The sequence below is a fragment of the Silurus meridionalis genome, chromosome 4, assembly GCF_014805685.1.
Source record: "Silurus meridionalis isolate SWU-2019-XX chromosome 4, ASM1480568v1, whole genome shotgun sequence".
In the NCBI taxonomy this organism is placed as follows: Eukaryota; Metazoa; Chordata; class Actinopteri; order Siluriformes; family Siluridae; genus Silurus; species Silurus meridionalis.
The window spans coordinates 12,804,853-12,832,152 of NC_060887.1; the positions used below are offsets into that span (position 1 = coordinate 12,804,853).

A 27,300-nucleotide genomic window follows, 5' to 3' on the forward strand; every position below is an offset into this window, starting at 1 on the left:
CTCCTGTCAAGCAGATGTTTTTTTTTTTTGTTGTGAGACCAAAGTACATGTGCATATACTTCATGTACATATTCATATATAATTAAAATTGAAACAAAAATGCACACATAATAAAGCACAATTTTATTTACATCCTTATTACATGCAAAATATTTTTGTCTCATTTGTATGATTTGACTTATTTAACAGACAAATCTTTCTTTCTGTTCATTGTTAATGTGCCTGCACAAGTAAATCATCAATAAAGGAAAATATCATTAATTAAGAAATTCAAGGTCAATTTGCAATTTTGTATCCTGCTTTCATGATTCTTTGGTAGGAAACAGACTAGATATGAAGTGTAAGTCTCTTGTTAGGGCATTACGTAATGTGGCTCCTCATCCATTTGTGTCTGGTTTAGCAAATGTTCTTTTTCCCCTGCCCTTGGCCCATTCTGAACATTCCCCTCCATCTCTTCTTCATCTGGGCTTCTACTGTTGCTGCTCCTTAAAGCTCGCTTAAGCTGCTTCCAGAACAGCTCCTGTGCCTTGGCAGGATCTATGCAGTCCAGCCCTGGCCACTGTAGATAAGTTTTTTTCAACATAACCTTTCGCATACGGTGATAGGCAGAAAGCTGTCGTTCATGGATAGACTCCAAAAAGACAAGTAAGAGCACGTCCTGCATATCATCAAAAAGACGGTAGCTGGCCAATTGAATCTCCAGGGAACACCACTCACTGTGGAGAAAGTTTTGGCTGACCACACACACTGTCTTACGGCTGTTGTAGACTGCTGCCACAATGTTGTCGACTATGTTGCGGCCTGGTTCAAAGTCCCGATGGTGGAGGCAAAGTCGGAAGCCACTCCCCTCAATGTTCGGTAGAAGCTGCTCCATCACCCATTCCTCATCTGCCGAGTTGTAGGAGATAAAAGCATCATATGTGCATTTCTCTTCTTCTTCCCGAAGACGACGCCACCGCTCGCCAAACCAAGAACGGAAGACGTAGTAGCCATATTTAAACTTCCAGTAAAACTTAACATGAAGTAGTGGAAGTAAAGTTAATATCAGTGTTACAACATAAGTGGAGGCAAATAAATACACACCAAAATCCGAACATACATGAGTGTCAAAGTTGTAAAAGTTTGACCCTTTGTCATCAGGACATGTCAGGTTGTACAGATATATAAACTGTACCCTTTTGTTGTTTTTTGTCCAATTCTGGAGATCACTATTGGGACAGTTGCAACTGAGAGGAGTATTTCTAACATCTAGATACTGTAGATTGGTCAGATTTTCTAGCAGTTCCACGTCCAAAGTCCGCAAAGCATTGTGGTTAAGATGCAATACTTTCAGCCCTGTGAGATTACCAAACACCTCTTTTGAAAATGCCTCAATGCCCATGTTTTCAACTGTTAATATCTCCAGGTTGTGAAGGTTTTTGAAAATTCCTGGCTTGAGTTGGGTCACCCCAACACAAGAATCATCTAATGTTAAAAACTTCAAGTTTTTCAGGTCATCAAATGTGTCTGAGCTGAAAAAAGAGATATGGTTGTTGCTTAGGTAAAGACTTTTCAGGGAAGAGAGGCCACGAAAAAATGCAGGAGGCAATAAAGTTATGCCATATGGCATCTGTCCATCTAACTTTAAGTCAGTCAGCTTTGTTAGTGTTACAAATGGGGAGAATACTTTTTCTTCCATGTAATGGATAAAATTGCCATGTAAGTCTAGCACTTGCAGTGTGCGATGCAGGCCTCCAATCAGGGTACTGTCAATTTGTGCTAGACGATTGCGGTCTAAGTAAAGGTTATTCAAGCTGTCCAGCCCTTCAAATGCTAAGGGCATTAAATGTGCAATCTTGTTCCCACCTAAATCCAAAATGCTTAGCTTGCTGAGGGAGTGGAAGGTGTTGTTAAAGATGACGGCAATTTGGTTATTGCGCAAGATAAGTTTCTGAAGACTGTGAAGGTCCGCAAAGCTCTCGTTATAGATATCAGTCAGAAGGTTGTTGTCCAGGCGAAGTGTAACAAGTTCTTTAAGTCCATTCAGTGCTTGGCGATCCAAGTAGGCAATTATGTTTATATTCAGTTGAAGCGTTGTCAGATTTGGTGTATGAGCAAAGGAAAATGCATTCACCTCAAGAATTCGGTTGTAACGGTAGCTCAGTTCTTTCAAGTGGAAAAAACGCATGTGATGTTTGCAATTTATCAGATTGGTAATGTGGTTATGTTCAGTTTGGAGTTTTGCAACATGTTTTTGTCCTTTAAGAAATTGAAAACAGTTTATGCTCTTCAGCTGATTGAATGAAAGATCCAACACCTTAGTAATAGGCGGGCAGTCCGATAATGTGTTGTTATCCAGGTCTTTAAGATTGTTGCTCTGAAGGATCATTTTTTCAATGTTTTTATTTGGATAGTATGAAAGTTGTTTACACAAGGCAACTAGCATTGGCTCTGTTAATCCCAATCCTGAGAAATCTACATGCCAAGGCATCACATTAGTACGATTAAGCAGTGTTGTTATTGAAATGTTGGTGGAATGCAGACGCAGGTATGTTAGACTGCTCAGGTTCAGACCAAAGAAAGCCTGGGCTGACAGTTGTTTATTGTAAGAGAGATCTAGCACTTTGATATTACTTAGAAATTCAGTACTGCATGCCAGTGTGGTCAGCTTGTTATAACCAAGATAAAGATGGGAAAGTGACAGGGGCATGCTGTGTGAGTGTTGCAAAGTGATAAGTCTGTTGAAGGAAATGTCCAGTTTGTTCAGCCATTTCAGGTTTGATATGGAGTGCACCACTGCTGAGAAGTCCGTTATCTGGTTCCTGCGTAGATCCAGAGTCTCCAATGTAGACAAGTTAGAAAATACTTCAGAAGGTATATTTGTCAGCCGGTTGTCTGCCAGCAACAAAGTGCTGAGGTTCTGGAGTCCATGAAAAATAGAAGAATTGAGATAAAATATGTAATTGCTGGACAGGTTCAGTGTCTGAAGGTGTTTTAGATCAGCAAAGGCATCTTTATCAATGTACTTTATGTGATTGCTGTTTAGTAGCAGAACACTGAGCTTCGGCAGGCCACTGAAGCTTTGAGGAGGAATATTTACAAATCTGCAGTAAGAGATTGTAACATTTGTTGCAGAGGGGAATATATCATCCACAATGTCTTTAACTGTCTGAGCTAGGCGCTTAGTGCATTTAAAGATTGTATGGTTTGAGCCAGGACTTTCTATGCAATTCTTGAAACTGTAGCTCATGCTGAACTGGAACATCGAAACAATTATTATTGTTATTGAGATCACTGCTTGGTTCCTGTGCAATGCCATATTTCCATTAGCTTTTTCCTCCTACTAAAACAAATCTTCAGGTCTTCATTTTGGTATATGTACATGTATATGTATATTTTACATATGAATAAAAAAGAAGATCTAGATTCTCTGGACTTTATGGTCAACCACAGGTGTCTGGAAAGAAAGTGAAAAAAAGAAATCTGTTAATCTTCATGCATCTTTTTGACTATTTTTATTTGGCATACTTAATTAAAAACAGAAAGATAAACCAAATGCATAGCCAGAGATACATATAAAAACAATTAACTACAAATAACTACAGCTGTATTTGTCAGCTATAATGTGAAAAATAAAAAAGCGATAGATTATATAGGTAATATTGGCTTGTAAATAAGGAGCATGATGGATAGTTAAGGCCTGTCTTCTTGCAAGCAAATATTTAAGAAAAAATATTATAATACTTTCAATCTCAAGATTATTTTTTACACCATGTACAAAGATACAATCTAATCCCTTGAAACCATTTGTAGGTTCAGAGCATACGGTAGATTTTGACTGCTGCTGATTAACACGTTTATGTTCTTTGACTGACAGAAGAATAAGTTGAGGTTTTATTCTGCTTTTGTAGCTGTTCCACCTGTAGGTTTGACAGGATGTTCATTGTGATATGCTGTGCTGTACTCCATGGATGTAAAGAATGGTTATTTGAGTTATTGCAGCTATACTGTCAGCTCAAAACTGATCTCATATAACAGAAAGGCATTCTGAAATCTAAAAGGAATGTTCCCAGCATCTTGTAGAAACCATGCCATAAAGCACTGAAGCTATTTAAAGCGCAAAGTGAAACTTTAGTTCTGTGTTTCCTCAAACAGATGTGCTGTTTGTGAGGTTTTTTTTTTTTGTTACCACCATTTTGTGTAAACTCTAGAGATTGTTGCATGTGAAAATCTCACATCAGCATTTTCTGAAAGGTCTAGAAGTAACAATCACACAAAACACAATCACTGAGATGTTATTCTCCATTCTAATGCTTGACGGTAAAATAACCAGAACATACAGTGGCTTTTAAAATTATTTGGACAAGGCACACTTACAAATGTATAAATTCCAATCTAAGTGCAAAGTACACAGATTTCTTTTCTAAGTGTCTCAGTTAATCTACAGATAATGTAATAAACTAAACCATGTGGTAAATAATGCACCTTTAGGAAATTGGTTATAAATAAATGATCTTGGAACCAACTGGTTGAAAATAATCACAAATCCAATCTATTTTCACAAAGTTGGAAGCACCAACTTCTTTAGGATGTCTTTGGATGCAGTAGCATAAACTTTCCCTTCACTTGAACTAGGAGACCCAAACCTGTTCCAGCATGACAATGCCCCTCAAACTGCTTTACATGGGTTGGAATGGAACATCTTGAGTGGTCTGCTATGGAGCTCTAATCTCAACCCTATTGAACACATTTGCGATTACTTGAGCCTGCAGCTCTGGTCTCCCTGTATATCAGTACATGATTTGTGGCTGAATGATCACAAATCTCCACAACCACGCTACAAACTCCAGTGGGACATCTTACTATAAGAGTGGGGTTTACTATAACAGCAAATTTGGACTAAATGTAGAATGCGATGTTCAAAAAACACGTGCAAATCTTTTGGGTTTGCAGACGGATGAGACAGATCAACAGAGGAAGTACACAAATTATTCATCCTGACAAAAAGTCTACAGTAATTCATATTACCAAACTGTACTATCCCCAAACTCTACTGAATTCAGTAAAGCACATTTGGGATTTTAAAGAATTGGAGATCGCACTGATATGGAATTGAATCTCAAAGGAATGTTTCTAAGATCTTGTGGAACTCATGCCATGAAGTACTGAATCTGTCTAGAAAGCAATGGGCGGCCCTAGTCAGTGTTATTAATAAAGTGCTTAGTAAGGTTATACTATTATATAGTATATATTCATGTTTGTCTGTATGGTTTTACTTTTATTTAAACATATGAATATGAGATCTCTTACAGGTTGTCTTTAAAGTTTGACTAAATTGTTTGAATATATTCATTCATCATGCTGGTCCTTAAAAATGTTAAATAACATATTTATTTGCAGAGTGACAAAAAATGACAAAAAATTGTTTAAGAACGAAAATATAAATATATAAATTATAAAAGCATTTTCAAAAAATGCACTGCCCGAATACATTGACTGGCTAATTTAGTAAAATGTTTCTGTATTGTATTTCTACACCTTACCTTTGTCAGTCGTTGCTGCATATATGAGAAATTAATAAGGCTTTGTCTGTCTGTGTAAGAGCTTCTGCCTCCCCTTTCCCTTATTCTTTTTTTTTGCAGAAGTCCGAAAAGTCAGTATAGCAGAATAGAAAGAGGAAGCCAAATAAATATAAGATTTTCAGGGATGTTTTTGTGCAATGATTGAGCCACACCCACAAGGACTCAAAAGCAAATACTTTATTGAAATAGTCAGAAATGTTGTATAATAATAATAATAATAATAATAATAATAATAATAATAATAATAATAATAATAATAAAATTTATGATGTTATCGAATTGTTGAAAAATAATATTGTACAAGGCAGTCTACAGTAAAGCACATCTATGACTTATTATATATATCCATAAATTAATATTTGGATGAGGACCTTTTGTCATCAAGAAGCCACCAAGCATTCTATGTAGTTCTTTTGGATATTTCAGCCCCTCATCTTCTGTTCCCGAGCCATCTGGCAGAGGCCACATAATGGGCAGCAGGACATAACCAACCAGTCATCACAGATAGACCCCTGCATAAACATGTACAACCATTCACATGTGTAAATACTATTGTAATGTATATAATCTATACTATTGTATTACTTTGTGTTAGATACAATATGTGTGTAAAATATATAAAAATACAAACCCATTTCCTTTTAATTATTTGTACTTGTACTTCTTTAATTTAATTGCCATCAATACTTGTACACAATGAAACCATACATTTGCCTTATTATACAATATTTCAACAGGCAATCAACCCTTGCATGGTAGTCTGAGTTTCTGCACCCATAACATTTATGGTGAGCACATCGAATTACAGACATACTTACATTGATCTGGTATTTGTCACGAATGCTGGTTCTTAAAGCAATTAGTGCTCCAGGCAAAAAGGGTAGACAGCAGGAGTCGCCATGGTCCTGTGCCACCTTACAACCCAGGATACATGGTATAAACGTTCCACAAATGCCTGAGGAAAGCAAGACACATAGCAGCCATTCTTTTAAAATAAAGCACTAGTCACCTGGTCACCTAAAATAATAATTATATACAGTGTTACATGGGAAATGGACCATAATATGGACCTCTTTTTTTAATGAACCACTTCAATAAAAAGCACAGAAAAATACAGAACAAACACTGTATATTTTCTGGGCCTGCCTTCCTCAACAGAATTTGCTCAGTCTGACTTGTCAACTATTCCAACAAAAAAAAACAAACAAAAAAAAAGATTCTTGATGGGTTTCCCAACTACAATAAATAAGTTTAGAGTAATACACAAGCCATATTGATGTCAACTCACTACTAGCCACCGTTGCCCCTAGCACTACTAGCAATAAAATGAATAACAATTCATCTTCAGTAGGCTTTTCATCTGAGTAACAGATCCGCTGTGGTGACCCCTAATGGAAGAAGCCAAAAGATGAAGAAGATGAAGAAGAAGAAGAAGAAGAAGAAGCAGAAGAAGAAGAAGAAGAAGTTGAGACAGATCCGGCACCATGCACACACATTCACAAATAGGGGTAAATAGCTAGTCCACCAATCAGTGGACCCACACACACATAGAGTATCCTGGGAGCTGTGCTAATGCAATTATAAATAAAAATCATTGGATGCAAATGGTGCACTTTGACCCATTTGCACAGACATGCACCCACTTACAGATGCCACAGTCATCACAGCAGTCACAGAGATTGGAGCTCCAGTCAGAGGAACCGGTGGAGACGGCGTAACTGGTGACAGTCACCTGAGGCTGTGTGCTGATCACTTCAGTCTGATATGTCATCACTGCCACATTTACACATAAAATATTAAAAGGATAATGTTTAATTGACAAGGCTTAAATTTTTTAGATATGATAGAAGTATTTAAGAAATATGTCATATATACTTTATTTACACTAAAATCAGTGAGTAAAGTTTACTCTTCTTCTGATACCTAATATTAGTTTCGACTCTCCTCTAAAATATTATATATAAATATATACATATATAAAAAAAACTTACTCTTGGCCTACGTCTGGTTATGGATTTTGACGAATGTGGGAGCTCACAGCCAGCAGTGCAAATGGGAGGAGAAAAGAAATTCTTAATGTTTATACCTCTCATGATGTCACAGCTTTGTTCGCAGTGCTAAGGCAACCTGTAGCCCTGATAAGATATACTAGGTGGGTGGCTCACCTGCCATGTCATAAAACAAAACAGTGTTTGATTTTGGGGCGAGTTAGGTTTCTGTTTTTTTTTCCATTACACACCCTTGTCCACTATTTAAAATATTTATGTATACATTAGTAGAACATTTATTTGTGCTCATGTGTGCATATGGAGGTGGTTTTACTATAAAATGGGTGAATGCAGTTTCTGTCTGTCACACTTGAAAAAATATACTGCCTTGCATCCAAACATCCAAATGAAGGTCAGATCCGAAGATTTTCCAGTAGAACATCTTTAAGCGCATCAGACTGTTTCCACTATTCCATTATTAATTTTTTACTTTGACACTCTGCATGTTTCACTCATACACACTCCAACCTGCTAGACAGAGGAATTTCTATGGAATGTTTTAAAGTATGTTCATTGTTAACCTTTATTGCACCGCACTGACAAATTTGTCATGAGAAACTGATACTACTACTACTACTAATATTGCTTGTGTGTTTCAACCCAGTTAGATCCCACCCTGTTAAATACTAAGAACACATACATCTTCCTACATCAGTCATTTATTGTGAAGAATAGAGTATGAATTCTGGTTAAGTGCATGCGCCATAACGGCTAAACAAATTATCTCATTTCAGGAAAGACCCATATGGGAACAATACAAAAACATACCGTTTTCAACATAAGTGTCATTTGATCCTTTTATGTTTTAGGTGCAGAAATTACGCACGTTGTGAAACTGCGACTGAGAGTAGCATTGGTATGAAGTACTAAAAAAAAAGTCTTATCTAAATAATGAATCTCTGGATGTGTTTGACTTTACTATTTACTCACCAAGGCATGTCACTTAGTGTTCACTCAGTATATCAGGCAGCAATGTTTTGCTTCCTACTCTGAATGCAGAAATGGCCCTGGAGAGGAAAGTTCTGTAGCATATCTCAACACTGCATTCGATAACCATGAAATGCATTTATTCATATAAAAGGAATTGTTTGTACATGTTTGAACTGCACACTGTCAGCAAGAGTTGTTTTATTGTCCAAACTCAAACACATAATGGATAATCCAGAGAAAAAACACAACAGTTTTGGACAATTGTACGTAATAATGTTATAAGCAGTTTCTAAGGAAATCATTCCAAGGAAACTATTCTGCTCTCACTTCCTATATGCACCAGATTCTCATTTCCTAATATGAAAATACTTTCACTTCCTATGTCTCGATGGTTGGCCTTTCTAACACTAATGCTTAATCCCCTACCTGTAAATGAAGGCAATTGTTTAGGCCTACAAAAAAATGAATTTGAAATGTCCACACAGCCCTATAGACAGGATATTGTGATGTCAAAATAACTGGGAAGTGTGGTTGTGTTCAGAATGAAGCAATCAATGAAGCAATCATTCTGAACACAACCCCCAGTCCCCCATGCATTTTGACATCACAATTAACCCCAACTAATGATCAGCTGTTTCTATAGGATTTACTTCACATCTTCTTGGTTTCATCTGACTGCTGAAGCTGTGGCCCACAAAGAGTTTTTAAAACATGCATGATAATCAACTTTTCAACTTAATCAGGAAAAAAAAATAATTTCCAAAACATTAGATGTGCCACGGAATTCTGCAAAGGCCATTATCAACAAAAGGAATTGAGAAAATCAAGCGCCACATTAACGTCACGGTGAACAAGACATCTTTCCACAATGTATAAAAGGGCAAAGAAAACTTAGCAGCTGCAGGAACATCTAACAAGTACTTACTGTAATGTGTCATGCTGACAGACTAATAAATTGGAAAGGTGCTTTTCCTATAAAAGTATATGTAATATGTAATCTGCCCAGGGCCTTTAAAGTCTGTTTTGCTGGCTTTTTTACCATAGTTTTATTTAGAAATAGCTCTATTTCTTCAACCAATCAGATTTCATATTCTCCTCACAGCACAGCTAGCTGGCCCAGAATAGCATCAGCATTTTTCCATCCTCTGATTGGTTGGTCAGAGGGAAACTTGTTACAGCCAAGTTTAACTGGCAAAACATGTCTGTAGCGATCTGCACACATTGATACATCTACATTATACTTTTTTATGCCTACGGAGGAAGAGAAATTGATTTAGTCCCGGACATACTTAAAAATACAGAAAATCTAGATATCATGAGGAGGTCAGCCAACCAGACCAGTAAATACGAGTAGTACCACTGGCTTACAGCCTCTGAGGAGCGGTGCAAATTATGATTATGCATCTCAGGTGAGTGGGGTGTATTTTATTTCCATTTTTAATGTTTTTGTCATGTTATTAGACAAATATTGATTCTGAACTGCTCCAGATGATGTAGGCGCACAGTTGCGGTTGTAGTGTAGAGGTTTGGAGCTTGGTGTTCACCCTCCATATGTGAAATGCCTCTCTCTCTCTCTCTGTAATGTCACACGCTTTTATATTGCATTTTTGTATAGTGTTAATGGTCTATAATACAACGTGATAGTGGTGGTATTACAGTTTTTCTCGATTGCTAAGACACATTTCTTGAAAGATGCTCTTCTTCATTCTCAAGCTACATTCACAAAACCTCAGACTTTTCTTGCAAAACCAAACTTTCACCTCAAAACAGTTCAATCTGTGCTCAAAACTGAACTATGTTGTCAAATCGTGCCCCGAGTCAATCAAAATTAAAATCACAGTCACTAAACACTACGTAGAAAAATAGAAAACACAATGCTCAGGACATCAAGCTGGAGAAACAAAAAAACCCTGTGCATTTAGCACTTGTACAAAAAGACAAAACAGAAATCTTGTGCATTTACACGTAGCACTTGTAAAAACAAACAGAAATCGTATGCGTTTGCCACTTGTGTACAGTAAGCCCATGTAAAAATAAAGTACAAAAATATACATGGAATACTAGGCCTACAAACAGTTAGACCAACCCTCCATTACAATACTACAGTACATTGGTACAGTGATGTACTGAAACATATATTTACTTATATAGTATGTCATACAGTAACTGCTGTCAACATTTACATACTGTACTATTATGTCAAAAAAAGGTAATTACCTGTTCTGTTCTCTAAATCTTTGGATTATGGTGGACACAGTGAGTCTACTGATGTTTGGTTGTACCCTTTGTCCAGCCTCCCTCATACTCATACCATGGACAAGAACATGGTCAATCACAGTAGCTCTGATTTCATCAGATATTACTGTTCTTTGTCTTCGCTGACCACCTCCACCTTCTTTCACACGAACTCTTCCTCTCAGATTTCTATCCATTGTAGGGTCTCACAAACCAGTGCTCTCTGAACTGGCTTACTCTATATGTTCCCTCACATCATTAGCCACAAGTGTGTTTTGTGAATGTAGCTTGAGAATTGGGTTTTGTGTTCACAGTTTAGAGAAAAGGAGAGCATCTTTTAAGAAATGTGTCTTAGCAATCGAGAAAAACTGTAATACCACCACTATCACGTTGTATTATAGACCATTAACACTATACAAAAATGGGGTAAGTCCTCAAGGAAGGCTCAGGTACCAAATTGCACGGCCACTGATGCATATACAAACACACACACACACACACACACATATATATATATATATATATATATATAAAGAGAGAGAGAGAGAGAGAGAGAGAGTATAAAACAACCACTAATTATAAAACAACCAGTCACTACTTTGTCATCAAGCACTTGTAAAAGTTTCTACTGAAGAAGCATGTGCTTATACTGGTATTACACACATCAGGTACTAAACCTACATCAGATGCAGGTACATTTTTATTTGAGTAAAACTACAGTGCCCCTCTGTGCTGAATGAGAACACTACACAAAAGAAACCTTGAGATTAAGAGATTTCAGAAACGGATTTGAAAACCATTTTAAGCATTTAAAAATGCACAACCATACAGCGAATGGGAAATCACTTGCATAAGAACTAAAATATTTGTAATCTGTAAAAGCAAATATGACATTATGAGAAATCCAATCAACTGATAAACTTAATGCTAAATGATGCAGCAGAGCTTGTGGTCAGACGGCTGTGTAGACTTGCCGCTACAGTTGAGCAATTTGTTATACCGTATTTTTGTTGTCCACATCTTCATCTTTCTCACTTCCTCTTTGTGTGGTTGTTCCTCACAATTCTAGTGCCAATAATTCTGCTGAAAATGGTTCCCCTACAACCAACCTCTTTTTACAGTTTAAAGTGAGTTTGTTCAACCATTTTTCTTTTCTTTTCATTTAAATTTATGACTTTACCACATTAATGCAGTGGCCATCCACTGACACTTTCTAACAGGCTGCCAATCAGCATTTATTAAGTAAAAAGGAAGAAATCTATCTATCTATCTATCTATCTATCTATCTATCTATCTATCTATCTATCTATCTATCTATCTATCTATCTATCTATCTATCTATCTATCTATCTATCTATCTATCTACATTATTCTAACTATAAAGATGAATGCATAGATAACCAGGTGGATGGATAAATGCTTCCTTTGTGGGACATGACGCTACTGCATCTTTTATCAAACTGCAGCTAATCGCCAAATGTCTCTTTCTACATAATAATGAGTTTACAGATACAGATAATTGCATAGTTCTTAACTGGTTGATAGAAAGAAGAGCGAGGGAGAGACAGAAAGAGATGTTTGGGGCTAATATTATGGTGATATATATTTTATCTTTCCAGCTACTGTTGCTGTAGTTTTGCAAAAACATTTCTCTTTCTGTATTAGTGGTTTTTTTTCCCACAGACCTGTGTGTCAAAATTTGGGGCCACTTCCTTTTGTCGTGTTGGTGCATTTTGTAAGGATGTCTGAAATCCTCACTTCCTTTTTGCTTGTTCTATCACTCTTCAGCTCTCGGTGTTGACTTACAGATATGTGCTGAACAGACAAAAAAAGACAGGAGAGACAGTGAGATCACTTTTGGCCCTACTGAATGTCTATTTTTTTGGGGTGAAAATGGAAACTCCAGACTATGTAAGTTTATTTTTTATCTAATTCATTGGTGCATTTTTTCATTCATTTCATTCAATTTGTTTGATGCATTTGGAGGTTAAAGAGAAAGTTTTGTGTGATGTATGGTGATGTCCTCCTCTTATGTCGTATATGACCATTATTTAGTTAAAACAAAATTAAAGTTGTTGTACTGGCAAATTCACTGAAGTATTAGGGGAACCGTCTTATTTTATTATTTAGCTTTTAAATGGCATATGTATCTGTGTCATACTGGGAAGAAAACTAAAATATAAATCATCATGTGAAATATGCGAGAGTAAGAGGTTTACTGGTATAAATGAAAAACTGAAAAAAACATTGGGCTTTTTAATTAATGTATTTGTCTTAATATATAGAATTTTACAGAACTAATGAACAGATTTCTGTAACTGACTGGATTATGAAGCTTTTCTATATTTGTATATTTAAAATGTCTAGGGTTAGACAATTTTAATCATTCAGATTACTATAAACCTGAGTTTAGGGTCTTTACCTTAACACTACAGTATCTTCAATCATCCTCATCACAGTTCAGTTCAAGCACATCAAATTCAAATTGTATTTGTTATATACATAACCGTACACTGTAAGACATGTTTTAGACAAGAATGGAGTAAAAATCCAAAAGATTAAATAAATCGTAGAAAAAAAAATATATATATAATCTAAATCTACAATCTAAATAGAAATGAAGTTGTTTTATTAGAATAACAATTTGTATATAATAATAGAAAAATAATATCATGTAATAAATAATAACTTTTATATAACAATATATATAATTATTGTCATATTTACAGGCAGCGAAAATAAATTAGTTAAAATGCTAGTGCTACATGCATCTTGTGTGTGTGTGTGTGTGTGTGTGTGTGTGTGTGTGTGTGTGTGTGTGTGTGTGCGCACGTGTGTGTGCGTGCGTGCGTGCATGCTTTTTTTGGGGGGATTTAAGATAGCTATAGAAGTCTTTAGGCTCCCCATATATGTGTCAAGGCCTAATTACACTTGTACCATAACCCAATAAGGATTGATTGCTTCTTAACAACTGGATGCCTATAACATTAATTAATAATGATGGCAAAACTATTGGCTCACATCTTTGCACAAAAGATAAAGTTAGGTCTAGATAAAATTAAAAATTATAGATGAGAGTCAGTCAGGCTTTATGCAAGGACGACATATTAGCAACAGTATTAGATTCATTTTGGATTTAATTGATTATACAGATTACATAAACCATAACAGCTACATCTTATTTGTAGACATATATAAAGCCTTTGATACTGTAAACCTTACATTTTCATTTGACTTATTAGATTGTTTTGGTTTTGGTCAATACATTTTGGTCTTTAAAAGAGCGATACAAACTTTATATAACAAATGTAATAGTTCAGTTAAACTCCCATGGGGAACGAATCATCGATTTAGCATTTCCCAGAGCATAAAACAGGGAGACTCTGTGGTTCCCTTTCTATTTCTCCTACTTATGCGAACGATGTCTTTACATATACATAATTACTCTTTTCAAGGCATTAGAATTGGGGATAGAGAAATTAGATGTTGTCAGCTTGCAAATGTTTAGCTAGCTAGCATGATACACCACAGATTGTCTCAGGTACTGCCACGCATCGTAAAACGTAGCTGAGCTAAGAGCATTGCTAATTAAAGCCAGATACTGTACTCCCTAATGCTGATAACAAAATTCATGATTAGTTAATGAGTTACCGTATTTTTCGGACTATAAGCCGCTACTTTTTTCCCACGTTTTGAACCCCACGGCTTAAACAACGAAGCGGTTTATTTATTAATTTTTCCTGGTTTTTTTCCGGTTTCACAAATTTCAAGCCAAAAAACTGAACCCCATAACATTAGACCAATGAAATTTTTCCGAACGGAAACGAAAAAACGCACCTCACCTGTGTTCTGAGCTGCACGGCTTCGGGAGAAAAAAATGTTTTTTTTAAACGCACGACGATGCCAACAGATAAAGTCCCGAGAGAAATAGTTGTGAAAGGAAGGAGGAAGACAGTGAACAATGACTTACTTGGTCGGCTACTGTTTAGATACAAGCCGTTGTAACGCGTTGAGTCTGGGTGAAGGGAGAGCTCACTAACTCCAGTTGCAACAGAAATCATATAAGCACAGACAGGTTTCCAAAACTCGTGCTTTTTTATTTTTCTTGTCAACAGCGTTACGGGTTAGTCAAAGAACCTTAGAAATGAGCATCAGAAAATAATAAGGACACAATCCTCGTCTTGCACACACGCAGTAATACCGGAAAAATGCAGTGACATGCTATTCCCAAAATACCCAAAATGCTCCTAAAGGAAGCGCAACATATTTCACCCGTTACACCGTGTGTAATGTGTCTATCGTTAAAGCCTGTGTAAAGTACATTATACTTTATATATAATAGGCTTATAGACAGGTGCGGCTTATTTATGTTCAAAATAAAAATATTTGTAAAATTCAGTGGGTGCGGCTTATAGTACAATGCAATGTGTTATAAATTAGCTACAAGATTCTTTTTTGTTATGACTCCACCAGGGAGTTTTTTAAGCCTGTTTCTAGGTTGTCGTATTGGTTAATTCTGAACCAGATGAAGCATTTGATTACACTGATTACTGTAATTAAATTAGAATAATCAATAATTATCTTACACCAATATACATACTGTATATGTAAAACACATTGTAAAATGTAAATGTAGCTATGTTTTAGTCTAGTTTAGTTTGAATGTACCATCTTTTGTTTGTAAACAGCATTTCGCACCATAAACAATTCAATTTTTTTATATTTGGTTACCTGATCATTTTCCAGAAGTCATCAAGGTATTTATTTACAATAATGTTATTTTAGGCATGTAAATATATGATAACAGGCATGTATGTAGCCTACAATTTCTGTAGTGTTCACAATATTAATAATTACAACCCTAACCTTAATGTGTTTCCGTCTTAGAGCAATTATGTTGACGATTACAGCACAGATGAAAATTTCGCACCCTGCAATCTGACAGCGGCATGGTATTTCACTGAGCAGTATGTCCCTGCGACCTACATTCTGGTCTTCATCTTGGCTATACTGGGTAACATGCTAGTGCTGATTGTAATCCGCCGCTATCGACAGTCCCATCGCAGTCCCTGCGCTTACTCGCTGACCGACACCTTCCTGCTTCACCTGGCCATCTCGGACCTTTTGCTAGCATTGACGCTGCCCTTTTTTGCAGCCCAGTGGATCACCGGGTGGGTGTTTACCACAGGCATCTGTAAACTTGCAGGTGCACTCTTTTCCCTGAATGTCTACTGTGGTGTTCTCTTCCTCGCCTGTATCAGCTTCGATCGCTACTTGGCCATAGTTCATGCCGTCCACACCAACTGGAGACACAACACCTGCCTGGCTCAGTTAGCCTGTGCAATCATCTGGATCTGCTGCATCGGCCTTTCTGCCATTGACATCAATTTCCGCAAAGTTGTTGATATAAATGGCTTTGATAAACAAATGTGCACTGTAGACTTTAACACTGATAGTTCTGCACAATGGCAGCTTAGCATGCAGCTCGTCAGTCTGCTGTTAGGCTTTTGCCTCCCACTGCTGGTAATGCTCTACTGTTACTTACGCATTTTCCATGCATTGTGCCAGAAAAGCACACGCAGACAGAAGCGACGCTCGCTCAGGCTCATTATCTCCCTAGTGGCGGTGTTTGTGCTTTGCTGGGCACCATGCAACATCTTGAAGATGGTCGACAGCCTGAGGATACTGTCAATAGTCAGCCCCAGCTGCACGATGCACTACATGCTTGATGTCAGTATCCTGGTGACAGAGAGCCTGGGACTGGCTCACACTGCTCTCAACCCACTGCTGTATGGCTTTGTGGGTGTCAAGTTCCGCCGTGAGCTTTACCAAATGTTCAAGACAGGTCTGAGTTCTGCTAGGTGCCAAAGGATGAGTCAAGGAATGAGTCGCAGGCCAACAGGTTCCTTCAGCTCTGTGGATAGTGAGAACACCTCATACTTCTCAGTTGTGGCTTAAGTCACGTGATTGCTGGGAAATGTTTTGTTTATTTCTTAGCCGTACAAAAAGATTGTACATATTGTTTAGAGAATCCCAGTAATATATTGGTGTTTTGTTATGTACACAATTTTTGTTTTTCCCACACATTAAGATTTTATAGTTTGGAGATACATTTCATGTTTCACTAAAAGTTTTACTGAATATGCAGGAATGGCACAGTTAAAAAAAAAATCTTTGTCTTGAGAAGGAATTGAAACTATTTACAGACACAATTAGATTTTTTTTTTTCTCTTCTTTTTTCCGCTAAACTAAACATCTTATAAAGTAGCTTAGTCATCAGTTCTGTCTCAGCTTTTTTGTTTTTTGTTTTTACGGTGCTTATACATTTTACATTTTACTGGTGCAGCCAAAGGAAAAGCTCATTCAAAAAGCATGCAGTATTAGCATTAGTTTTAGATGTTCAGTTTTCATAAACTGTATTTAATGTTTGAATTGAAATTTTTAAGGCTTGGAAGTTAAGGTTTTTTTTTTTTTTTAAGAACAAGTGAGATGGATTACATTTGCAGGTCAAGTACAGTAATCAGCTTTAAGGGTTTTTTTATAAATCAAGATTGCATTCTAATTGCATATGAGAAACCTACGTAACACTGTTATCTCAGAAAACAGTTATTTAGCTAAAAAATGTTTTTACTTGGGTTGCAATGTATGTAGTGGACTGCCATGTATTACTTGTGTCTGGGGAATCTGTGCATGTTCTCCACATGTCTCCCCGGGATTTCTTTGGGTTCTTCAATTTAAAATGTACATTCAGATGTGACTTTTTCAGGTTGTTTGTAACTTTCAAGTGCTTTTCAACTGGACCTGATGCAGAAGTGAAAATACTCATTTCCAACATGGAACCATTTTCCTAAATGAATGCATCTGCTCTGAAATGTTTAGTCTTGCAGGCTGACTTTTAGATGACGCTGGCGGCCTCGGCTGGACATTTCTAGAACCGTTTGGATGATAACAATTATCATGGCATGAGAAAGTAATGCACTGAACCTGACAGACTTGTTTGGCTCAACAGACTCGTGTAAACATTTTCCTACATCAAGATAATCAAATCCAAATAAAAGTTAACCTTAACTGTTGAACAGCTAAAAGCCTGTTTGAAACGTAAACAGTAGAAACCTTTTAAAAAATGTGTAATGGTTTTAAGGGTTGTAAAGGGAATTGAATTGGGTTTAAGGTACTGTAACTCCGTGGTGTGTATTAAATCATAGGTATAATTTAGAACCACTATAACACCTTTTTGTAACTTGCAGATCGCATGTTGGTATCTACTGGATATCACAATTTATGATGACATTAAGTATCCAGACTCCTCTAAAAAACTCCTACAGTGGTTTCTTCGGTTTGATGATGATGATCAGGGGCGCCGTTAGGGGGGGTGCAGAGTATGCCAGGCATATGGGCCCAAGAGAACGCTAGGGGCCCCCACAATCATCAATTAAAATCTTTCCAATTAAGTTTTTTTTTTAATCGTACATACACACATATATTTTAAATAATAACACTGTGGTGAAATAAAATAAATTCCCTGTAAATAAAATTAAACTATATTAACTTTATTATTAATAATATAACATTAAATATATATATATATATATATATATATATATATATATATATATATATATATATATATATATATATATATATATATATATGGGGGCCCAAAATTCTGTCTTGCATACCCCCCTTAAAACTATTAATTGCGCCCCTGATGATGATGATGATGATGATGATGATGATGATGATGATTTTATGCACACAAACACAGGTGGTTTGTAATGGTATTTGTAGTGGAAAGCATTGTATTTTTTTTTAAATACTTTTTTGCTTGTTTTTTTAGGGACCTGAATAAGTGTCTGGATGTTAATATTTTCGTAGCTGTGAAATGATAATGTTGGTGTATTACTTTTGCCATTTTGTTGCATGATCGTTTGAATAAATGCAAACTTTCTATGAGTGCACGTGTATTATTTACATGGTAAATCTCCCCATAGTATATAATAATAATAATAATAATAATAATAATAATAATAATAATAATAATAATAATAATAAATAAACAAAGTACTGAAAGTGTATCACTAACACTATGTTACACAGATTTGCTAAAAAGAAAAAATAGGGCCACAGAGCTGGCTGTTATTAGACAGTAAGGACTGTGCAATAAAACTTATAGCAACATTTTTTATGTGTATTTAATTACAGACTTTGTAGCAATTTGACATTAGTCAATTTGACAAACCGGAAACAAGTAAATCACGTTTAGAAACACGCACACACACACACACACACACACACACACACACACACACACACAGCGCACCTAAAAACACAGCGTGATATATGATACCGCGCATGCGCACTGAAGTGCAAAAAGCACCACAATACTCCAAGTGACTTATCCACAATCCTTAATCGGAGCCGGAAACAGTGTGAATGATCTCGTTTCAGAAATATTTAAAGAGACGCCGAGTGAATGTGGGAGCAAAAGTGTGAGAAAAGGAAATGGCCAGTGAGGTGAGTCGCTTCCTTGTTCTTCTTCTTCCTCCTGTTGACGACACAGTGCAGAGTTTTTTGTTTTCCTGTTTCATACACTGTCTTGTTTGTATTTTTCCACTGGCTTGAGACTACAAACTTTACAAGGTCATCACGGTCTAGTGGTAGAAATCCTAGTGCTGCCTAATAGCAAAATCAGCGCACGAGCACAGATAGATAAGTAATCAATGAAGCATGCAGGCGGTCGTTACTGAGTCTTACAGATCATTTGTGAATATGTAAAGAAGTTGGATTTGGGGTGCGGCTGCTGAAAGTCTTGAACAAAAATCAAATGCAGCCATGCGACGAGCAAAAATCCACCGTGAACGTGCAATAATGAATCTTCAGCCGTGTGAAGCAGTTCTTCAATCAGAGATTGTTTTTATTTATTTTTTTTAAGCGTCTTTCATTTTGGTCTTACACTTGATGTTTACTCTGTGGGTTAGTCATCTGACTGCCTGTTGATGGTGCCAAAAAGAAAGAGAGAGAGAGAGAGAGAGAGAGAGAGAGAGATAAGATAGCAGTGGTGGACACAAACTACACAAAGCATGCACTTAAGTAAAAGAAGAGATACAGTAGGTAGAATATCACTCAAGTAAAAGTAAAAGTGCTTCCTTTAAACTATTACTTGAGTAAAAGTACACAAGTATTTGCCTTAAAATGTGCTTAAGTATCCAAAGTACTCAGTGGCGGGCCGTGCATTTGGTACCTGGGCCTTCAGTGGGGACTTACCCGACTTAATCCACCTCTTAATACCACTATTATCACGTCACGATTATAGAAACCATCAACACTATACAAAAACGCAATATAACAACGCGTGGCAATACAGAGAGAGGCATTTTACATATGGAGGGTGAATACCATTTTACTAAAGCAAGAAACCCAGTTAAGAGTCCAAACCTCTACACTACAACTACACCTGTGCCACCTACATCATCTGGAGCAGTTCAGAATCCATATTTGTCTAATAACATGGCAAAAACATAAAAAATGTAAATAAAATACAACCTACTCACCAGAGATGCAGACTCATAATCTGCCACGCTCCTCAGAGGATGTAATCCAGTGGTATCGCTCGTATTCACTGGTTTGTAAGTGTTGAATAAACCCTTTCCCGGGCTGAGACACACTAGCTAGCTTCGGGGTTGGCCGACCTCCTCACGTTGTCTAGCTTTTCTTGAAAATCAATTTTTAAGAATGTCCGAGACCAAATCAATTTCTCTTCCTCCGTAAGCGTACAAAAGTCTAACTCAGATGTATTAATGTGTGCAGCGCTACAGACATGTTTTGTCAGTCGAACTTGGCTGTAACAGTTTCCCTCTGACCAACCAATCAGAGGATGGAAAAATGCTGACGCTATTCTGGGTCAGCTAGCTGTGCTGTGAGGTGAACGAGAAATCTGATTGGTTAATGAAACCCATTGCTAATAGGGACTATTGTAAAAAGGCCAGCAGAACTGACTCTGAAGGCAATGGGCAGATTAGATTGACATGGCAGCACATAGAGGCTGAAATGTAATTGGACAAAAAAATCTAACATCCACATAGTGGAAGCAATGCAGCCACGAGAAACGCTACGAAAATGAAGAGAATAAACTGTTGGGAATAAATTATTACAATTTAATGGAACAAATATTATAATTTAGGTTATAAATCAGTGCTTCTGATAGTGTTTAGGCTATCAGAGAACGCTTTGCTGGCCCTGACGGCCCGCCACTGAAAGTACTGTGATTTATTATGGCTATAATGTCTTATTATCATTTTTTATCATCAACTTAATCAACTAAGTTCATAAAAAGAGACTGTTATGTTACACTTAGCACACCAATCTGATGATATAAATGAGTCAAACACTGATTGATATCTATTAAATTATCATCAGCCCAAAACCTTCTTTTGATTTACTAAAAAAAAAAACAATCATGCAAATAAAGCCATGGGTTCTGTGACAGGTTAGAGTCAGGAGTTTCCTCCATCATTTATTCCTCTCCAAATGTTCTGCTTGCTGTAGAACTGTGCTGTAGCTGTATGTTCGTGATAAGTAGATACCACCAACTGGCAATGGTGGTTCTTGCTGGAATGATGACCTGCGTGAACCACGCCATGTCCCTAAGTCTCCCCCATTGATTAGTTTCAGCTGTATAAGCTTCTCTTTGCTTCAGCTACCGTGACTGGATGAGTAAGACATGTTCTCAGCAGCAAAATAAATAAATGATTGTTATTATGATGAACAAATTATTCATTTTTTTAAACTTTCATTTCATTTCGATTTAAAACTTCTTCTTTACATTTTAGGTTTTTGCCATTAACCCCAATGTCATCTAACTACCTGCTGATGGTGTTACTGGGAGTAATTTATAGATAGATGGATGAATGAATTTTTTTATTTTTATTAATCTCAGTGGGAATTGCACCTAATACAGCAGTCAAAAATATTCAGTGATGCAGCCCTGTTTTTGTCCAGCTCTCTCATCCCCTCATTTGCAAACATTTTGCTCAGTTAGAAAATGTCCTAGATTAGTTGTCAATAGCGTCGTTGTGTTTGCCATCTTGTCATTCTGTTACTCGAGCTGAGTGTGTGCCTCAACACTGCCATACAGCTACACCGCATACTGAACGTTTAAACATTTGCGGTCTCCTTCTTCCACTTCCACATTGGAGTTCTCTGTATGGAAGAAAAATAGTGTATGTGGAAAGTTTATTACAGTTCGGACATTTCCTCCATTATTAAATTGTAACTGCATAAGCAATGTCCTAAAAAAAAACCCAAATGTAGTTATTGCATGTGACACTGATGTCACATCAGTGTCACATGCAATAACTACATTTGGTTTTTTTTTTGTTTACAGTTAATTCTAACTTGACGTTTGTTGTTCTGAGTTGTTTTCTGAGTTCCTATTTCTACTTTCACTTTGGTTTAAAACTTCTTGTATACTTCTTGTATGGGTGGTGGTTTTCTCCATTAACCGCAAGCCATCTGACCACTTGCTAATAATTATTGGCTGGTAGATAGATAAAAAACTGGCAAACATATTTCCGGGTTAGAAATATTTTTGTGTATTCAGCAGTAAAAGGTCTTGATGGACTAGATTGTACTAGGTTAGCATCTCAGAAAGGATATAAAATATTTGATCAAGCTGAAGTAAAGCAGTGATGGAAGCTGGGTGTGTTCCTGTGACATCCTGTGGACACATTTGAAATGTCATTGTGGTACATTTAGTGATTAAAAATGCATAGCAAGCATTTGAGTGTATTTGTGTGTATTGCAGTTACATATATATATATATATATATACACACACAATATATATGTGAAGTATATGACTCAGTGGTGACGTGTGCATGTGTGGTAGGTGTTTTTTTTTTACATTTGTTTATCTCATGCTTTAAAGTCAGCTGCTAGACCAACGGAAGCGCTTCACAGTGTTGACTCAGATTGGGAAACCCAGTCATGTGACAATCGACAGAGTGCTTAATGAAGCACTCTCACCCATCTACTCCCTTCACATCATACACATGTTTTAGACAGTGCACTTGTCTGAATCAATATTTTTCATTGTCCTTTTTACTTTCAAAAATGCAGCTCGACTTGCACGGCTTGTTTGAACACAACGGCACCTTCGAGTATGGGGACTACGAGTATAAAGAGGACTGCATCAGGACCAGGACCATTGTGGCAACCTTTTTCTCCGTTTTGTACTCAGTGGCACTGCTGCTGGGACTTTTGGGGAATGTCTTGATGCTCGTTGTGCTGTGGCAGAAGAGGTGTAGCTGGAGCGTGACAGACGCCTTCGTGCTTCACATGAGCGTGGCCGACCTGCTGCTGCTCCTCACCGTGCCACTTTGGGCAGTGGACGCTGTGCGAGGGTGGAGCTTTGGCAGTGGAGTGTGTAAGCTGACTGGAGTGTTGTTTAAGGTAGGAAAGCAATATAGTTTGCAGGAGCTGAAAATGTCTTTGTGGTTCAAGGGATTATTTTTGGGCATGTTGTAATAGCTGTTATTATATTTGGCGGCCTTGATGTTGCTTTAAAAGTTAATTGAAAACGAAAATGCTATATAACATCTACTTTTATGCTTTACTAACTCTGGGATTGTCGTATTCATGTGTGTCGTTGGCTAAGTGTCATCTGACAAGTTAAATTGAGCTAGCACTTTCAACAATACTGATTATATGATATACTTATACAGAAATAAGCCGTGTCCAGTGTATAACTATCAAAATGTCAGTTTCAGTTTGTCATGTTATATGCCCTTCGGTGCAGGAACAGTGCTAGTTTAATTTTAATATGGGTTTAGAGGCTGGCGAGCATTTATAAGCAATGTTCATGTTGTCAACAAGACGCTAAAAAAATAAAACAAAAACCTTTTTTTTAACTGACTGTGACTTCATTTTGGAATTCGATTTAAGCACTTAAATGGTTAAAGAACAAAACTGTGGTTAAAGAAGAAAAAAATGATAATAGTGAAAAAAAACAAACAGAAAAGGCAGTGCTGTGTATTTGACCACAATACCCATATGTAATCCCCCACTTCCTGGAAGTTTCGTTTCAAAAAAGTACCAGCTGATTTTTTTTCTGGTGTTCTAATTTGAAGTTCTTTGTCCCTACGAAGAGTATTATACCATAGTATTACTATACAAGTTACTACAGAATTTATCATTTCGGTAACTGGACAAATAATCATGAATGTCTAACTAGTTTATAAATCTGGTTATTTGGAGTGTTCTGACTTTCTAGATATAACCAGGGTTTAAAAAAAATTCTCAGCATTTTACATCTTTTCTTTTTTTAAGAATAAATCAATCTGTCTGAAACCAGAGGACATGTCTTTGATCACTTTTGATTCACATACTGCTTTTTCCAGTCAGGTATAAACTATAATCAGACATCAGGTAGCCATGCCAAGGTGCATACTCCATTAGAAATAACTAGTTTGATGTTAATGTAAACATTTTGACGCAACCTTTTTTTTCCCCTCGTTCTTCCTCTATAGATCAACTTCTACTGCTGTATCTTCCTGCTCACCTGCATCAGCCTGCATCTTTACTGTTCCATAAATCATACCAGGCAGATGGGCTTATGTAGAAAGCCCAGGCTGGTACATCTCCTCTGCCTTGCTGTTTGGATCTTCTGTCTTATTCTCTCCATCCCGGACTGGATGTACCTGAAGGCTGCAAGTAATTCCAATAGAGAGAATGATATCGAATGTGTGTACGAGTACCCATCTCGAGCATCACGCGTGGCTTCGTGTTTGTGCTTCCATGTGTTGGGGTTTTGGATTCCTGCCATAGTGCTGCTCAGCTGTTATACTTGTGTCCTGGAGCAGTGCAGATCCGATCAATATGTGCAGAAGCGGAGAGTCGTATACATCATCCTTGTTCTCTGTGTCGTCTTTTTCCTCAGCTGGACACCCTACAACATTGCTCTGGTAGTAGACACCTTTCAAGATTTACCCAGCAAATCCACAGAGTCTTGTGACAATCACAGGTGGACTGCATTGAAAATCACACATGCTGTGGGTGTCCTTCACTCCTGCTTCAACCCTCTGATCTATTTGGGGTTATCAGAAAAATTCAGACGCTGGATGTTAACCGTCGTGACGTGCGGCAGTTGTGCAGTGGAGAATGGTGATTTTTTCCCATGGGATTTTAGAGAAATTGACACACCAACTTCTGTGCCACAGGAGGAAAAAGGATCACTGTGTCCAACGAATGATACTGAAATGACAGTTACACAGACACAGCAGAAAAACAATAACGACATTGTCTGATCATGATACGGACCCAAAATTCTTGTTTGTAAGTGAAATGCTGGTTTGCAAAAGAAGTTTGTATATTTTTTTATAATGTGAGCAAGTCTTCAAAAGCCAAATATATGTACATGGGGTCCCATTTTTATCAAAGTGTGCATAGAACAATATACACATTTGTGTGTAAAACCCCCAGTACACATACATTGGTATTTATGTGCACTCACACTCACACACAGCCGAACCCAGTGAATGTAAATAAATCCAACAAAACGCTGCTCTCTTTAAACAGCACAGCAGGGTGCTTGTGGTAGTAGGAACTTATGCTACCGTTACAAATAGAAGCATAAAAAGCCAGAACAGTTTAGTTCATACTTTTTATATCCTTCTTCCCCACTTACATTATGAAGACCTTTCAGGGCATGAGAAAGTAGTGTGAGTGATATAAATAAAGGGAAGACAGGTCATTAATCCTCTTGTTCATAAGTATTATGCATAATACAGCAATTTTTTTTGACTCATTTGAAATTCATTTGTCTGATACTGAAATCAATGTAGAGAAAATGAGAGTAAGACCTGTTTCTAAATACTTACTAAAATGCACCTGTGAGGGGAAAAAAAGACTAAAAAGACATTTGAGATAAAGATTTAATCAGCACACTCAGCAGAGCATTTCCTGTTCTGAAACACGTTGTTTCCTTCTGCAAAGCTGTGTCTTATACAGCAGTCTTGAAGCAAAGCATCGTGCGAACCAGTATTTAGCAGTACAATTTATACAGTTTTAATAAGCGTGTTGTCTCTGTCACATGTCTGCATCTCATGTGCAGAAGAATCAACTCATGATGATATAATTGATAGTCAGTTGGACTGATCACAATAACCTGCTATTACATCTTGCCAATACCAGCAAAACCCCAAGGTTTCCTGCATATGTCCATTTAGCAAGCATGCATAAATATACACAATTTCTCATGAAAAACTTGATCAGTTACATTAAGGGAAATGTGGGCAGATAAATGAGACCCTTGATAACAAATGAAAAGATTTTAATTTTCAAAGATTTTAAGTATTATATATATATATATATATATATATATATATATATATATATATATATATATATATATATATATATATATATAATTTTTTTATTTTAAATTTTTTCCTGATACTTTCCTGATACTGATATCAGTGTTGTAAGCTATGTAGCTAGTTCTATGGTTTAGTTAGTGTAGCTAGTTCTTGGTTCTGTTTGGTGTGCAGAGGTGAACCCTGTATCACATATCAGTGAATTCTTATTTCTGCACTTACTTACACAAACAGCAGAATCATGATGACTTCCCTTCCTAGAATCATGAGATAATTTCCCTCAGTTTAAGTGCTGCTTGTGAGCCAGAGTCATGTGCCTTGTCTTTTTCTGTCAGTGTTGTTTCCAGTATTGCATAAGCTGTGTCAGTTTGTTGGATGAAGTGCTTTCTTGGGATTTCCATCGAAATGGGAGTTTTGCAACATGTTAGAACATTTTATGGTTGTGCTTTTGGATAGACCAGCACATTAGAGAAAGAGGAGCAATGCAAGAAGAAACATATGTGATTTATACAGATACAAAATTGCACTTTACTGTATAGTACAAAAGTGATTGTTGTAGAAGGTTGAATTTCTTAAAAAAAAAGATAATAATGTTACTTGTGAAGAAGTGTTGGTTTGACACAGCTTCTCTGAAAAGGAGAACACCAGCAGTTGCAGTTTTTTCAAAGTGAATATTTTTTTTTTTTGCAAAGACTCAGCTTTAACAAACAGGATGACAAACGAAGAAGGTTTGATAATAATAATAGAGTTTAAATATGTAGTGTCATTACCTTATTTGGCAGCTCTCCAAACGGAACTTCCTGAAGGATGTAATATGCATAGCATGACAATGATTAGCTGCAATAACAATTATGTCATTGAAATGCCAAACGTGTGTGTGTGAGTACTATAGTGTATAGTAATGTAGGGTGGGACTTATGTGACAGGTCTCCAAAAGAAAATATTTAAATTAATTCAAATGCATAGCATAATAATAATCAGCTGTATTAACAATTATGTCAATGGGAATGTTTGGGTGTGGGTGTGGGTGTGGGTGTAATAGTTTATGATATTACATTGGCAGGCGAAGACTGTCATGTCTCTGTGTATACTGACAATAAAGGCGTTATTCATCTTTCTTTTATTAAGAGTATTTGATATCACCAAAAATGTGTAT

General features: G+C 36.8%; 4 protein-coding genes across 4 annotated transcripts; 2 read left to right on the forward strand and 2 right to left on the reverse strand.

Moving 5' to 3' along the window:
• Positions 1 to 108: 108 nt before the first annotated feature.
• On the reverse strand, positions 109 to 5,632 carry tlr21 (toll-like receptor 21). The gene is made up of 2 exons (XM_046847814.1): positions 5,523 to 5,632; positions 109 to 3,436 (listed from the first exon to the last, which is right to left on the reverse strand). The coding sequence occupies exon 2, from the start codon at positions 3,296 to 3,298 to the stop codon at positions 353 to 355; it is 2,946 nt and encodes a 981-aa protein (XP_046703770.1). The 5' UTR covers positions 3,299 to 3,436; positions 5,523 to 5,632; the 3' UTR covers positions 109 to 352.
• Positions 5,633 to 5,723: 91 nt separating this feature from the next.
• cnfn (cornifelin) lies at positions 5,724 to 7,681 on the reverse strand. The gene is made up of 4 exons (XM_046847819.1): positions 7,553 to 7,681; positions 7,209 to 7,334; positions 6,380 to 6,516; positions 5,724 to 6,073 (listed from the first exon to the last, which is right to left on the reverse strand). Coding segments are annotated over exons 1-4 (354 nt in total). The 5' UTR covers positions 7,554 to 7,681; the 3' UTR covers positions 5,724 to 5,983.
• A 4,870-nt stretch (positions 7,682 to 12,551) lies between these two features.
• cxcr3.2 (chemokine (C-X-C motif) receptor 3, tandem duplicate 2) lies at positions 12,552 to 18,285 on the forward strand. The gene is made up of 2 exons (XM_046846276.1): positions 12,552 to 12,685; positions 15,662 to 18,285. Exons 1-2 carry the CDS (start codon positions 12,668 to 12,670, stop codon positions 16,730 to 16,732), a joined length of 1,089 nt encoding a protein of 362 aa, XP_046702232.1. The 5' UTR covers positions 12,552 to 12,667; the 3' UTR covers positions 16,733 to 18,285.
• A 761-nt stretch (positions 18,286 to 19,046) lies between these two features.
• Positions 19,047 to 27,262, forward strand: LOC124384489 (C-X-C chemokine receptor type 3-like). The gene is made up of 3 exons (XM_046847398.1): positions 19,047 to 19,288; positions 22,891 to 23,223; positions 24,300 to 27,262. Exons 1-3 carry the CDS (start codon positions 19,277 to 19,279, stop codon positions 25,074 to 25,076), a joined length of 1,122 nt encoding a protein of 373 aa, XP_046703354.1. The 5' UTR covers positions 19,047 to 19,276; the 3' UTR covers positions 25,077 to 27,262.
• The last annotated feature ends 38 nt before the right edge of the window (positions 27,263 to 27,300 follow it).

Excerpts from the sequence above, each read along its gene's own strand:
- tlr21 (XM_046847814.1), bottom strand. The coding sequence starts at position 3,298 with ATGGCATTGCACAGGAACCAAGCAGTGATCTCAATAACAATAATAATT.
- cnfn (XM_046847819.1), bottom strand. Across the intron at positions 6,517-7,208 it reads CTGTGATGACTGTGGCATCT|GCATTTGTGGAACGTTTATA; the intron begins GTAAGTGGGTGC and ends TGCTTTCCTCAG. Across the intron at positions 6,074-6,379 it reads GTGACAAATACCAGATCAAT|GGGTCTATCTGTGATGACTG; the intron begins GTAAGTATGTCT and ends ATGTTTATGCAG.
- LOC124384489 (XM_046847398.1), top strand. Across the intron at positions 23,224-24,299 it reads TGACTGGAGTGTTGTTTAAG|ATCAACTTCTACTGCTGTAT; the intron begins GTAGGAAAGCAA and ends CTTCCTCTATAG.